The sequence below is a fragment of the Thamnophis sirtalis genome, unplaced genomic scaffold (assembly GCF_051295495.1).
Source record: "Thamnophis sirtalis isolate CommonGarterSnake01/CBP01778 unplaced genomic scaffold, rThaSir2_p1.2 scaffold_3, whole genome shotgun sequence".
In the NCBI taxonomy this organism is placed as follows: Eukaryota; Metazoa; Chordata; class Lepidosauria; order Squamata; family Natricidae; genus Thamnophis; species Thamnophis sirtalis.
The window spans coordinates 82458069-82473493 of record NW_028261383.1 but is presented as its reverse complement, the minus strand read 5'-3'; the positions used below and the strand labels follow the sequence as shown (position 1 = coordinate 82473493).

At 41.4% G+C, this 15425-nt stretch overlaps 1 protein-coding gene across 1 annotated transcript in view; it reads left to right on the top strand.

Annotated features, from left to right (window-relative positions):
- The window catches only part of CDHR2 (cadherin related family member 2), a 41574-nt gene that overhangs the window by 18630 nt on the left and 7519 nt on the right, over positions 1–15425 (top strand). Inside the window, exons 8-22 of the mRNA XM_087709356.1 lie at positions 674–780; positions 945–1175; positions 2762–2917; positions 3737–3904; positions 4482–4543; positions 4664–4907; positions 7455–7694; positions 7899–7968; positions 9010–9624; positions 10262–10333; positions 10981–11030; positions 11172–11323; positions 12883–12985; positions 13072–13160; positions 14483–14563. Of these exons, the coding sequence (XP_087565482.1) occupies positions 674–780; positions 945–1175; positions 2762–2917; positions 3737–3904; positions 4482–4543; positions 4664–4907; positions 7455–7694; positions 7899–7968; positions 9010–9624; positions 10262–10333; positions 10981–11030; positions 11172–11323; positions 12883–12985; positions 13072–13160; positions 14483–14563 (2440 nt within the window). The remainder of the gene's footprint in view (positions 1–673; positions 781–944; positions 1176–2761; positions 2918–3736; positions 3905–4481; positions 4544–4663; positions 4908–7454; positions 7695–7898; positions 7969–9009; positions 9625–10261; positions 10334–10980; positions 11031–11171; positions 11324–12882; positions 12986–13071; positions 13161–14482; positions 14564–15425) is intronic.

The window sequence follows — 15425 nt, the reverse complement described above, 5'->3', positions numbered from 1 at the left end:
TTTTTTTCAGGAGGCAACTGGATAGTGAAGAATGGAAGGATTTATATTCCTCGCAAACAGCTAGTCATTTGTATCCTTTTAGAGCAGTGTTTTTCAACCTTTTTGTGCAAAGGCACACTTTTTTCATGAAAAAAATCACGAGGCACACCACCATTAGAAATTGTTAAAAAAATTTAACTCTGTGCCTATATTGACTATATATAAAGTAATTTTCCCACGGCACACCTTACACTATGTCACGGCACACTAGTGTGCTGCGGCACAGTGGTTGAAAAACACTGTTTTAGAGGGTCGTTGAAGCATTTGGAGGTTTATCTGTGTCCTCAGGGTCACCTTGGTTCCTGTAGTCTGCAATATTTTTTTTTGCAAATACCAGCTGTCTGCAAGGAATATAAAGGCTTCCATTCCCTGCTATCAGGTCAGAAGAAGCTTCTTGGGTGAGAAGTGAAATTTCTTCAAAGAAAAAAACAAGAAAGTCCAGTTGCCTCCTGAAAAGAGCACCTTTGGGACAACCATGATGTGGATGACTTAGAATCTCTACAGACTCTTATACAAAAGCACACTCCTTTCCGGAGGTCCAAATTAAAAGTCAAACACAATGGCCATCCTTAGTGAAGGATTAACTTTTCCAACACTGCTGGTAAGCCACTTTTCTGATTATCTCTCTCTCTAGATGCCAGCAGCCTGTTTGCAGTGAACCAGTCCACAGGAGTCATCACTGTGAATAGTGACCTGGACCGAGAAGGTGTGCCAGGTGAAGAGGTGCAATTTCACATTGTTGTGAGTAGCAGAGCAGCCCTGGGAAAAGGTTGCTCTATGTCCACCTTTACCCCTACTTTTTGTCAAAGGCCTGTTAGTATATGAAAATCTTTTAGTATACAAAAGCATCAAATTACTAAACTATAAGTAGACCTCCAAACTCTCTCTCTTGCTTCAATGGACAGGCTCAAGAAAAACACCTGAACATTTACCACCAAGTGGCACAAGTGACCTCCCAGGTGACCATCCATATCACCGATATCAACGATAACAAACCTCAGTTTTATTTATGCACGGCTCCTCCCTGCAACTTCACAGGCCCTATAGACGTCGATGTTTTAGGTCAGATCGAGGAACATGCTTCTGCCAGAACACCTGTGGCCAACCTCAGCATTGTAGCCTATGATCCTGACAAGGTGAGCATTTGGGGATTTGGGTGGCCTTTTATCTTTTATTTTTATCTTGCCTTTGCTTCAAATGCTCTAGGTGGAATTACATGGTGGACTCCTATAGTGTAGTTTATCTCCACAGCACCAGCCCTGCAAAGTAGATTGGGCCGACAGCAATCAAGTGTCCCCTAGTCAGTGATTTTCCATGGCATAGTGTGCAAACACCTTGGGTCTTTCCAATCTTAGCCTAACATCTTAACTGCTACATAACAGTGGCTGGATTAGGCATCTTCATGTGGATCCTGCAAAGCTAGATTAAAAAAAAAATCAGTTTAGAACAAGGTTGGATGTGATTGACCATCTGGCAAAATTAGCCTGCTGTTTCATTCACTGAAAACTAGGAGTGTGAATTTGGACTAAAGGCAGATTTAAATTCTTTTGACCAACTAGCACAGGGGTGTCGATTTCATTGAAGGCCGCATCAGGGTTGTGTTTTACCTCAGGGAGCCGTGGTGGTGGTGGTGGGTGGGCCTGACCAGGATGGGTGTGGCCAATTCATTGTCACTCGTGTCGGGGGTGCCTGTGGTGGAAAACAGAGCTATTGAGGGCTGCACGTGGCCCTCCTGAGCTCCGTATTCACTGGCGAGGCACCATGGGGTGGTCTTTTGCTGTTAACAGGATGGCCCTGTGGGCCAGATCTAAGCACCCTGCAGGCCTTGAGTTTCACATCCCTGAACTAGCACATAACAGAATTAGGCTAAGCAGCATTGGATCTCCTTATTATTTGGATTGTAGACCACCATGAAATAAGTGTGTTGTAGACTAAATTAGAAAGTTAAAAATTATTAAACCCTCTGAAGAAAGCAATGGGAGAATATTTCCATGCTTTGCCAGAAAAGCCTTCCTGAAGACGTGTCTATGAAGTCACTACGTAGGAGTTGAATTTGGCTTAAAGAAAACTTTGTATCTGAAAAATTCCTATAAGTGGAAAATGTGCCTGTTGTTTGAGGCAGTGGAACCCACATATCTCTTTAATTTCTCTGAATTATGAACATATTTCATATCATCCCATTGGATTTGCTAATACAGTAGTATAATCCCACAAATGAGCTGGGAAGTGTTCATTGTTGTGTTAGGTCTGTGTTAGCTGAAATCAAGTCACTCCAGTTAAATAGTAAGGCAATCAATCATTGTTTTTGCCAGCAGTAATGTCTCTCTTTTGCCTGTCTTAAATATAATTACTGAATGCTCATCTGCGTTCAGAACACAAGCTAAATGTTCAGTTAATTACTTTGTCTCATTTGATCAAATATTTTAATGTGCTTTATTGTAACATTGAGAGGTAGGTCAATGTCAGACCAAGATCATTCACTTTTTGCTTTTCTAGGAGATTGTCACAAAAATCTTCTTTCACAACTGAAATTTTGCAACTCCAGGAAAATTCAGGAGTGAATTCAGGCAAACAGACAGAAGAAAAGAAAACCCATACACTGCTATCTGCTTATTTTCCATTGTCAAAAATCCAAATCAGCTGTCACTCTCCTGGCTGGTACTAATCAATTCTCCTGGTTGATACAGTTCTTTCGGAATGTCCTGTCTTTTCTCTTGAAAAGGGTGAAAATGGAACTTTCCAGCTGTTCCTGAGAGGTCCTGATGCACCAGCATTCTCAGTGTCACCCAGGCAGATTGTAAACGAAGGCACCGTTCAAGTGATAGTGATAAATTCAAACCTTGTGGATTATGAAACTGCAACTACTATGAGTGTGGAGGTGAGAAAAGGAGAAAGGTGGGAAAGATCCTTTGATCAAAATGTAATCAAAACCAATGTTTTAACATTCTTTCCTCTGAGCACTGAATTACTCCCTAGACAGCTTTACTGTAGGTGAGGTAAGTGAGGAATACTTAGTACATTTGCATCTGTACTCTGCAGATCTCAGACTATGTGGAACTACATGTTCTACTATGAATTGTGCAACCAAATAATCCCTATTCAGCTGCTGCCAAGAATAAGGTTACCCCTTCTTCAGAAATGTCAAGAATTTGTTTGTTTGTTTGTTTGTTTGTTTGCTGCCCATCTCGCTGTGGGACTATTCTAGATAGCTTACAATAATAAATGTAGATCTGAATTTGGGGAATGGGAAGGAACGCTGAGCCACTAAGCGGAGACTTAAGTCCTGAGAAAGAAGAAAGCATAAGAAAAGAACTCAAAACAATTCTGCTTTGATTCTGTTTGGTTTAAGATTGAGCGGAGGGGGAGCGATTGGCTTCTTCAGATTCTTCTATTCTTTTTGGTTACAATTCTATCCAGTTACACAGCATCTCTGTTGTTTCTTGATCTTGCTTAACTCAAAGGGACTAACAGGGGCTAAACAATGTGCATGAGTTCTGATGGCCCTGCCTGTTTCTATCTGATATGGTAAGATTCATCCTGAAGGAAATTTTCTTCTGATTAGGAGTATCTATTATTTATTTATTTACTTATTTCATATTCATTCATTCATTCAATTTCTATGTCACCCCTCTGACTGATACAGTGACTCTTATAAATGAGGTGAGCGCAGTAATTTGATGCTTTTGTATGCTAACAGATTGTAGCAAATGATACCAGGAGGAAAGATGATTGCTGCTCTTCTGTCACGGTGACCATCCATCTTCTTGACATCAATGATCACAGGCCTGAATTCAGACAGACTGACTACAAGCTCTTTGTATTGGAAGAGAGCCCACCTGGTTCCATTGTAGCTTATAATATCACAGTAAGAAATCTCTACGCCTTTTGGAACTCCTGGTGTTAAAGACGATGGAGATAGAAAGGTCTATTATCTCTATGACTTTATGGCTGTTTTGCATCTCTAGGATATTATGCTCCTTGTTTCTCCACAACCTACATATTTCTTTAACCTTCTATTCAGTCATGTCCAATTCTCTGGAAAAATCTCTGCAGTTTTCTTGGCAAGGTTTTTCAGAAGTGGTTTGCTGTTGCCTCCTTATTAGGATGGAGAGAAAGTAACTAGCCCAAGGTCACTAAGCTGGTTTGTGACCTAAAACAAGACTAGAACTCACAGTCTCCTGATTTCTAGACCGATGCCAACCCCTACACCAAAATGACACTCTATCCTGCACATACTGTAGATATATTTCAATTTTTCTTCTATAAATCTAGCAACAACTGATTTGGCCTTAAGACCTGCTATTAATCCATTCCGACCAATTACAGTATTTATTAATAGAAAGGAAATCTATTTATATCCCAATTCCCTCCTTCCTGAGATTCAGACTTCAAATCCTGATGAACCTATGATAAACAAATGGCTTCTTCTTCTTTTTTTGCAGGCCATTGATCCAGACAGTGGAAAGTTTGGAGAGATCACCTACCAATTACTGCCTAAGAGCATGTAAGTATATACAGTGCAATAATTATAGCAGAGAGGAACAGAAAGAGCATGTGGCAACATTTTCTTGCTAAGTGAGTGTGATCACACAATTAAAGATATGCTTGTTTATCTGTTTTGCAGCCAATCAGATTTCACTGTGAATTCAATGAACGGTACAATATTTGTGGCCAATGGCAGCAAAATAAATTGGGGGATGCGCCCTGTCTATTATGCCACTTTGCAAGCAATGGATGGTGGTGGGTTGATTGGTTCTACCCAATTGGAGATCACAGTGATTGACATCAACAACAATCCTCCGGTTGTGATAGGTTCCTACAACTTCATGGTAATTGAGGGCAACAGCATCGAGCCTATCCAGATCCAGGTAAAGTTAAAATGCCAGCTTCCTTTGTCTACTGAAACATTCTCCAAACTAATAGCATTTTCAAGCAAAACAAAATGCAATAGTTTGCTTCTTAGAAGAAGTAATAATTCAATTATAGATTAGAAACATGGAAGTTTACCTTTGAAGCTGAGATTTTTTTCACCAAATTGTGACTGCCCTCTTTCTTTCCAGTCCTACTACAAAATTATGGAACATTGGAATGTGATATTATGAGCATTTGTGTTTTTTAAGGATGTCATTTTCAATCATTCTAGAATATAGGCAGTAACTTCAGAATGCCACAATTATAGGTGATTTAACTTTGGGTTTAAAAGAAATAGTTCTTTCCATGCAAATAAAAACCTATCGCACTCAAACCAGGGGTGGGATTGAAAATGTTTAGCAACTGGTTCTCTGCCCAGGTGCTGGGTGGGCGTAGCCATGGTGGGGGTGGCCTAATTGGCCTCCTGCACCACATGGGGGGGCGTTTGTACCCTCCCCAGGCTCCGGAGGTATTCCGCAAGCTTGAAAATGGCCACCCCGGGTTCTGAAGGCCCTCCGGAGACCAGAAATGGGCTCGTTTCTGGATTTTCTGAACTTCTGGAAGGCCCATTTTTCGCCCTCCCAGAGCCTCCGTATAGGCTCTGCACTTACCTGGTATCTAAAATGGGCCACATGGAGACTCCTGGGAGGGGCGGATGGGTAGGGCCAGCCAGTCCTTGGAACTACTGGTTTGGCGAACCAGATATAAAATTAACATCCAGTTCGCCCGAACCAGTCCAAACTGGCTGAATCCCACCTCTGACTTAAACCATTTATATGCATAGGTTTAAAACAGGTGTGGGATATCTATTTATTTAAGGTATAGATTGACTTGTAGAATCCTTGGTGGATTTTACTCCTGGTTTATATACAGTATCTTGCCTTGCCAGTTTGGTGGATTAGATATTCCAGTTCTTTGGTTAAGTATTGTTTTCTGCTTGTTTCTTTGTCTTGTGTTGGTCCTTCTGTGTTGGTTGGAAATAATGTGTTTTGTTCTTTTTGTTTTCCCCTTTGCTTTTTTATTGTCTGTTTTGAATGGTATGTAAAAATGGTTTATCTTTATGTATCTAATGATGGGCGATTTTTCTGAATGCAAGTCTCCAGAAACTCTTTAGAGGCTTTGGATATGGATTGGCCTAAGATGTTTGCAGTTTCCAAGTTAAAACTATGGTTGAATCTGACTTGTGTTGTGAAATTAAGGAGTTGTCATTGTGTCTTCTGACTGCTAGTTAGTGTTTGTGGATGCCCTCTGCTAGTCTTCTCCCTGTCCATCCTTTATAGAGGCTGTTCCAGCCTTTGCATTGTACCTTGTAGATAATTCTTGGTTTTTGTTCAAAGCATCTTCTGGATGCTTTGATTTAGTTAAGACATTTTGGAGACCTTTAGTTCTTTGTGGTTTTTGGAGACATCTTGTGGTTTGTGTGCTACAAGATGCCATGTAGTTGTAATAGTCTATTGGTTGTAGCTGGGATGTCTGATGTAGGATAGTATTGTCCTTTTCATAATCTGTGCTGGTTGTGCCATAGTAGATTGAATGAACAGCCAGTTTTGGATAAAATTGCATGGGTATCGATGCATTACATTGACTTGGAACATACTGTACTTTATTTTTTTTGTTGTTGTTATTGCTAGTCCATGTATTATATGCCATACTCAAAATAAATAAATAATAATGTGGCTGTTAAAGAATATCCTGGATTGGAGGAATCACACATCATGTTAAATCATGGCTTATTTAACCACGATTTACTTTAGAAACCATAATTGGCTTGGTTCTCACAATATACCATGTCCAAAAGAAACTCACAACATGGTTTAGTATGCTATGTGTGTTAGGTTTTGGCCTCCTCCAGGCCTGGATCTACAGTCTAGAACTCTATGAGGTCTGTGAAGTAGTAAATCATGAGTTCTGGTAAAAGGAGTTAAATTACCATCTATTTCCATCTTGGTTCCTGAAATTGCCATAGCAAGTATAAGTGATCTTGGTTGATCTAATAAAATATTAAGCAGAATCATATTGATTAGTAGTTAGATGGTCCCCTTTAGAGAGACCACACGGTTACAGTTTAGACTGAGAAGTCTAAGACCAATAATATCCTCAAATCGATATAGACCTGCCATAGAAAAATGTGTGGACCTGTCATACAAGGTAAATATGGGATATTCATCTTCATTTTAGTATAACTCAACTTTACCTAATCTGGTAATTTCTTGGCATGTTGAGTGCCTATTTTTGCTTCTTTGTTGGCTGTTCTAAATACCAAATGCCTATAAAGGCGATCCAGACTGAAGAAGCTGCTTAGATAAGCAGCAAAACATCACACTCAAAGAAAAGAGATCCAGTTGCCATGACTCAACTTCCAAGCAACTCTACTTGGATGACTGAGAATCTTCATCAACATATTATCCAGTTGAAGAAGTTTAAACTTATTCATAATATTGACTGGAACAAGGAAGAGTAAAAAGTAAGACTAATTCCCCCCCCCCCCTTAATTCTTTTCTCAGGCCACTGATCAGGATAACCCAGAAACCAATAATAGCCATTTGCATTTTGAAATTATGCCTGGCAATTTCAGCAACAACTTCACTATTAACCCAGAAACTGGAGAGCTCATCAGCAAAGGGCCTTTGGACCGAGAAGCTATTCCTGTGGAGCTCAACGGGAAGATAGTTGTGACGATACTTGTAGAAGACTTGGGAATCCCTCAGTTGAACACCACTGTCAATGTCACCATCACTGTGGAGGTAATCCTACTGCTCTTTGCCAGGAGTTTGAGCTAAGGCAGTTGGAGAAAGAGGTGGTGACAATGTAAAATTCTTGGTGGAGAAGGGGACATGGGTAGAATACATTTCCAGAAATGAAATTTGATTTTATTTTGCAGACAGGTAATTATGGTAGTGGGGTTTCAATTGTATGCGGCATAACAACGTAAGTAATTCTCGCCTTAGGACAAAAATGACAATGCACCCAGCTTCAGCAGTTCGAATTATGAGTTCTCTGTTTCTGAAGACTTGCGAGGTATGATTCATTGAATTTCTTTGTTCTGGACTGGAAATGAAACTAGAAAATATCTTGTAGGGTAACCTGAAGCAAAAACCATAGCTACTGACTTCTTAAAAAATCCCAAGTGAGGAGCTAAATAAACTACCTACAAAACTCTAGTGTATCAGATGACAGCAGTCTAGTTAAGTGTTCTTTTCCCAAAACCGCCACTATAACATGACCAGAAGCTAGACATGATGCCACAGGACTGTATTGCTCTGGTTCCTAGATACCTATTATAGGAGCAAGCAATATATAGCTCTAAGGATCAGCATTCATTGATTGCATTATCTTGATTGTTTGGGGAGAGGAAAATCTCCCAGGCCTTTCTAAACCAATCTTAGCCTTGAAGAGGAAGTTCTAAATAGAATCAGATGATAGTCTTCCAAAGTTTCCCCAAAGTTTTAATGTATAATATTCTGCACAGATCTTAAGGGATAAGAGGATTAACAATGGTTCCTAATAATGCAAAACACAGGAGTTGGGCAACCTTTAACATAGGGCTGCAAAGTAGGCAGATGACATCCCATCACATATATGACTGGGGCTGAGGAGTAATCTTTAGCTTTTTCTTTACTTTTCAGCTTTGATTTGCTACATTGCAATTTTCATGCGTTGACGGACAAATGGCAGACAAGATTATTGTCACTTTTCTCAGTTATGGCCAAAGAGGTTACGTGTGCTTTGTAAACCAAGTCAAGGGTTAAGCAAAACACAGGAGTTTGGCAACCTCTACAAACCAAGTGATTTATGTGTTATGAGATTGTAACTGGCATCTTCAAGGCCAATCCAATAAGAGGCAGTTTAAATCACAAAAATAGTGCATGAAAGGATTCTTGCGAACCGACAGTAGGAGTAATGCATGAAACTGGAGGTGGAGGATATCATTTGCTTGATTGGGGCATTGCCATTTACAAGGGAACTATAGACCTCTACTACTTTATTCTGCGGTGTAGAAGGATGGTATATGTTTAACTCTGCAATTATTCTAATTTTCATATTCCAATTCTATCTCAGGTACCTTAGTGGGAGTTGTGGAAGCCAGAGATGCTGACCAAACACAAATTCACAACCGTATTTCATTCTACATTAATAGCAGCACAGGCTCAAACAACTTTCTGATTCACTCCAGCGCCAAGGGATCTGGCTGGTATCAGGGCATGTTGTATCTAGACCCAGAAATTGTTCTTGACTATGACCAAATGCAGGAGAAGTTCTTCAATCTCATTCTACGGGCTGAAAATTCAGACTTAGGGGAAACAATAGAAGCTGCCTTTGCCATGGTGAGGGTGTATGTGCTAGATGTCAACGATGAGTCCCCAACCATTGTACCATTTCCACCAGAAAACATTCACGTTAGAGAGAATGAAAAACTACATAAGTTAGCAGCTGAGCTGGAGGCTACTGATAAGGACACCAACCACTCATTAGTATTCCAGGAGTTGGGTGTTGCATGTTTCAACAGTACAGGCAGTGCAGGCAATATATGTCAGCACTGGTTCCAGCTAGAAGCCAATGGATCACTTTTTGTGAATAGTTCAGATATAGACTATGAACGGTGCACCCAAGTGGAAATCACACTGCGCGTTAAGGACGAGTTCACTGCAGTAGGAAATCCCTACAGTAGAAATGGTAAGGCACCTACCTGTATGAACACTTGCTTTCACAATTTTTTATCCTGTGAGATGTACATCCTTCCTCTATCTGTCCTACTTGTCCTTTCTACTAGATTTTTTTTAAAATTAATTCCGCAGGAGCAATGTAATTGTTTAGAATAACCATATTTACTTGAGCTGTCTTCATCAATACCTTCCGTAACCCTCGCCTGCTGGCCTCCAGATGTACTAACCATGTTATGTAGGGATAATGTTGGAGAAGGCTGTCGTGGGTGGCCTTGGTATTAATGAATGGAGGCCATTGCTTCAGTGCCTGCCAGAGTAGAAAGGGAGTGAGTGACAAAATGTATCACAGACTTGTTTCTCTATCTCAGGGTATTGTCACTGTCGTATTTGTGTCTTAGAGGCTTAGAAAGGTAGCTGCAAAAAAGTATAACCACAGATTATCTGCTCCTAACAACCTCACAGTTGGAGGAGTATCAGCATTGACACTGTTATATAAATGAGGGTGCAACACCTGCTATTGGTGGGAAATGGGTCTAGTTCTACTTGAACAGGGTTATGGCTCCAATGTGCAGGTTCTGGGAAGACGTGCAGAGCTGTTTTCATATCAATGGCTTGAACTTGCCTATTTGTGGCTTTCTTTTTTCCAGAGACTCTGGTCATCTTAATTGGTGATGAAAACGACAACGCACCCCAGTTTTATCCTGTTGATGACACCTTTGGTAAGAGCAGAGATGTAGGACAGTTGCAACCATGGTATGTCTCACTTCCCCCCTAATAGGTAGATGGTAGCGTGCTTTAAGGATTCCCTTAACAGGGACATTTCTGCTAGGCTTAGTCGCAGGGGCATCCATCTCTATCCTACCTTATTACAGTTCTCATAAAACAGGGGTGTCAAACTCACGGCTTTACAACATCATCATGTGACATAGCGCAACTTTTTCCCCCTTCACTGAAACAGGCATGGTCAGTGCATCCGGCCTGCGGGCTGCGAGTTTGACAGCCCTGTCATAAAGCTTCTTTCATCACATCACTTCCTTCCATGTATACATCAGGGGTGTCCAAACTTGGGAACTTTAAGACTTGTGGACTTCAACTCCCAGAATTCTTGAAGTCCACAAGTCTTAAAGTTTCCAAGTTTGGACACCCCTGATGTGTACATTCCTCTTTATGTTAGCCAATCATGATGGGAACATTCAGTTTTCTAGCTAGGGCAGAGGAATGCCATACTGACAGCCAGTGAATGGTTATTGATAGAGCTTGGGAGTAGACAGCACAGCTCCATTATAATGTGATTTGGTAGTAAGCCTGATAGCAGAGCAAGATGCCCATTGCCTTTTGCTGATCTGTATCTGGTGTTTCATTGCAGTAATAATCCCAGAAATCTCTTCGCTAGACCTGTCTGTGGCTGTGGTCAAGGTAAGATTATGAATACCTATTTAGCTGCACAGATTTCCTGGTGGTTGTTTTTTTAGAAACTAAACTGGATGCTCACACAAACTCTGTGACAGGATCTGATCATATTTCAAAGTCCATCAATATCGTTTCCCCTCTTTCCAGGCCAAGGATGCCGATTCAGGTGAAAATGGTGTGATCACATTTTCGATCTCCGAGGTAGTTTTCATCCACGAAGATGAATCTCGACAGCAGTTATCCAATGTTTTCAAAGTGGCAAAGACATTGGAGAAGGATGTCTCTGTGGGAAACATTCAGTAAGTGATGGGAGTTTTCTTCGCTTGAACACTTTAATAATCCTGCCTTTTCGTTGTGATCACATTAAGCAACTGCAGGGCATGTGTACTAACAACCCCACTCTTGACTTCCTTGTATTGATCAATAGGATATTGAGGATATTTGGATAGATATGTTTAATAGACCTCTAACCAGTGGTGGGTTTCAAAAAAATTTCAAACTTACTCTGTGGGTGTGGCCTCCTTTGTGGGAGTGGCTTGCTGGCCATGTGACCTGGTGGGAGTGGCTTGCCGGCCATGTGTTTTCTTTCTTTCTTTCTTTCTTTCTTTCTTTCTTTCTTTCTTTCTTTCTTTCTTTCTTTCTTTCTTTCTCTCTCTCTCTCTCTCTCTCTCTCTCTCTCTCTTTCCTTCCTTTTGTCTCTCTGTCCCTTTTCCCTTTTTTTCTTTCATCTCTCTCTCACTTTTTCTTTCTTTTTTCTTTTTTCTTTCTTTCTTTCTTTATTCCTTTCTTTCTCTTTCTCTCTGTGTGTGAGTCTGTCTGTCTCTCTGTCTCTCTGTCTTTCTGTCTCTCTGTGTGTCAGTGGTGGGTTTCAAAAAAATTTGGAACCTCTTCTGTAGTTGTGGCCTGCTTTCCGGGTCCACTGGTGGAACCTCTTCTAACCGGTTCGGTAGATTTGACGAACGGGTTCTACCAAACTGGTGCAGACTGGTAGGGACCCACCTCTGCCTCTAACCCAAGGGAATTTGCACAACAAGAAAGCATGGGGAAAAGCTGGCTTTTGCACTGATAGATTCCTGCAATGCTCTATTTCCACACACATTCTTTGAACATGTACATGAGGCTTATTGAGGATCTCTACTGGCTAGGGAGAAAGATATTTGCTTTCTGGTACCTTTAGAAGCAGCAAAATATGAGCAGAACTTTGGATAATCATTTAGCTATTTAAGGTTCAATTTTTTCAGTGGGTTTGCTGATCCTGGGTTTCATAGAACAACTTCAATCTGGTGCTCTCCAGATGTAGTTGGATGACAGCTCCTGAGGGGAGATGATTAGGAGAGGCTGTCGTGCATGCTGAGTGACCATCTGGATATAGTTAACGGAACACACTAAACCCAGATTAGAAAATTGCAATCACCGTGTTCACATGGAATGCTTTTGCTCAAATAATGAGCCAGATTATGGTTTAGTAGTATAATGTAGTTCATACAACATAGATCACTATCAGCTGGGTTCTCACAACACACTGGAAAGCATTTTACACAATTTCATTTTACTCTTTATCATGTTCTCAAAAACAAACTTCTAAGTTATTGAAATTTTATCAGCAGGATCTGTTGTGATCTGTATCTTTGGCAACATCACAGCTTTTTTCTGATGCTACGATAAAGATTCCAAATTTAGCAAATGCTTCATTTGGTTTTCTGCTGAACCATCCTGAAATTTGGAATAGAAACATGAAAGCTACCAATGCGGAAATATTTCAAGATGGAGGCGGGACTGGGCAGGTCTACTTCAGGGTGGTGCAGAGTTTGATCAAGAACAAACCTCTCTGATGCTGCAATGCCTTCTATTCCTACAGAATAGCAGGAAACCTTAATAGCGCGTTGAAAGGCCGATATTGGGTGAAAGTGGAAGCCAAAGACAATGGAACTCAAGCCCTAAGCAATTTCACATCACTGGATGTAAGTTTGTTGTCTCTCCTGACCACCTTCCATCGATTGAATTTTCATAATGTCTGATCTCTGAGAACGATCATTTCTCTCTCCAGATCTTCAGTGTGGCTAAGAGTTTCCGTATAAAACTGAAATTTGGCATCGGTTTAAAGGAACTGCAGGATAAGTCAGATGAAATCAAAAGGTATGGCAGCCTCTCACCTCTCACTGTCTAAATATGGTGCTTCTGTCCATCTTGTTATGCAGAACAAGGCAAAAAACAATGTCAGTTTACAAAATAAAGGAGAAAGAAAGCAGTGTGGTATGTGGGTGTGTACGTGCACTCTTGTGGGCATTGACTCCATAATTGAAGGAGGTGCCATTTAGCTTTGGCAAAGCCGTTCTTAAAACAAATGCTAAATTCACATATCACGCTACCCCAGATTTGCTTAACTCTGGTTTACTGAAGGCATCACAATTTACTAAAGTTCATCTAATGTACTAAGCTAGAGAAATCACAATGGGGTGGGGGCCTCACACAACATGTTGAGCCAAAGTCAGACAAGGCACATTATGCTTTAGTGCACTGTGTGAAGAAGAGCACCCAAACATATGCAATAAAAGGAAATAGTTGGGATTGTATCGATTTCAGGGATGTAAGTTGTTAAAATGTTTGACTATCAGGCACTTTGTTCATTCAGGATTCTAGAGGTTTCCTGGTCAGAGTTAATGTCTTATGAATATCTTGAGATGTTTTCTGAACAGAGCTGCTAAAGATGGTTGGCCCCTTTCCCCAAAACTTACGTTCACAAGTCCCACGTCTCCATATTTAAAATGTGGTTTTGAATTATGGCTCTCTAATGATATGAGTGTCTCATACTTAATGATGCAGGGTCAGGGGTGGGCTGCTATGGCTTTGCCCAGATTCAGGAGAACCCATAGCTAACATTATGGCCGGTTCTGAGAACCTCCAAATCCCACCCCTGGCTGCCTGCATCTCCCCCTCCCCTCCCCTCCCCCCTGCCCTCCCCGTAGTCTCCACGCGGCTTATTTTGAATGCGAGGTAAGTGCAGGGCCCTTGTTGAGGCTCGGGGAGGAGGGAAAATGGGCCTCCTGGAAGTTCCGGAAGGCTGGAAATGGGCCCATTTCCAGCTTCCGGAGGGCCTTCAGAGCAGGGGGAAGCATTTTTCACACTCTCAGAGGCTCGAGGAAAGCCACAGGAGCCTGGGGAAGGCGAAAACGCGCCCCCACCCCCGCTGTGGTTCAGAAGGCTGACTAGGCCATACCCACCGTGGCCACGCCCACCCAGCAACCGGGCAGAGAACCCATTGCTGAAATTTTTGAGGCCTACCCCTGTGCAGGGTAGACTATACACCAGAGAGAATTGGAATATGCAATGAAATGACACTAAGTAATGATTATTTTACAATTTGTCAACATTAACTGGGTTTCCTGTAAGTGCAATGTTAGGGGCTGTTTAGCATGGAACGCTGATGAGACCTGTGCCTTTTTTTATGTCACTTTCAGAATTCTGAGCAGTGCAACTGGAACAACTGTCTACATAACATCAATCTATATAGACGATTCATCAACCCCCAAATCTGAAAGGTGATTTGAACAGAGGGAAGCTATGGTAATGAGGAACTAAATGAAGTTTAAAAGCATATAAAGTGGTTGGTGAAGAAAGAGGAGACGCATGTTGAAATATCGGGGGCAGTGGTGGGTTTCAAAAATTGTTCGAACCTACTCTGTGGGTGTGGCCTCCTTTGTGGGAGTGGCTTGCCACTCATGTGACCGGATATGAAATTATGAATTAGTACTTAGGTCGGTCCAAGTAGCTATTCAGAAACTCTGGCATTGAAGCATGCAAGTTTTAAAGCTGTCAAGTTACAAGATCCTTGCACCCCTAACCCTAAAGAAAAAACCCCCCAGGGATGTTCAAACTTGACAGCTTTAAGACTTGTGGACTTCAATTCCCAGAATTCCTCCTCCAGTCATGTTGGCTCAGAAACTCTGGCATTGAAGCATGCAAGTCAGTGGTGGGTTTCAAAATTTTTTGGAACCTCTTCTGTAGGTGTGGCCTGCTTTCCGGGTCCACTGGTGGAACCTCTTCTAACCGGTTCGGTAGATTTGACGAACCGGTTCTACCGAATAGGTGCGAACTGGTAGGAACCCACCTCTGATCGGGGGGTATATTTTGCTACAGCGACTAGCATAGGCCCACTCAGTAGAATGTTATGGGGTTGGTAGAGAATACGAAAGTGGAAGGAGATTTTTGAGATTCCAGCATGAAGTTAGCATCTGGGTGAGCAGTGTAGCTAGACACTTTTTTACAAATGATCAGGCTGCCTTTATAACACTGATTTCTTAGGATGCTTTTTTTTAAGGGGATTGGAAAAGTAGCCATTTCTTTGAGGTAGCTCTTGGATTGGTTATGGTTCTAAGAAAGTCGTGCTGGTATTGTCCCTTC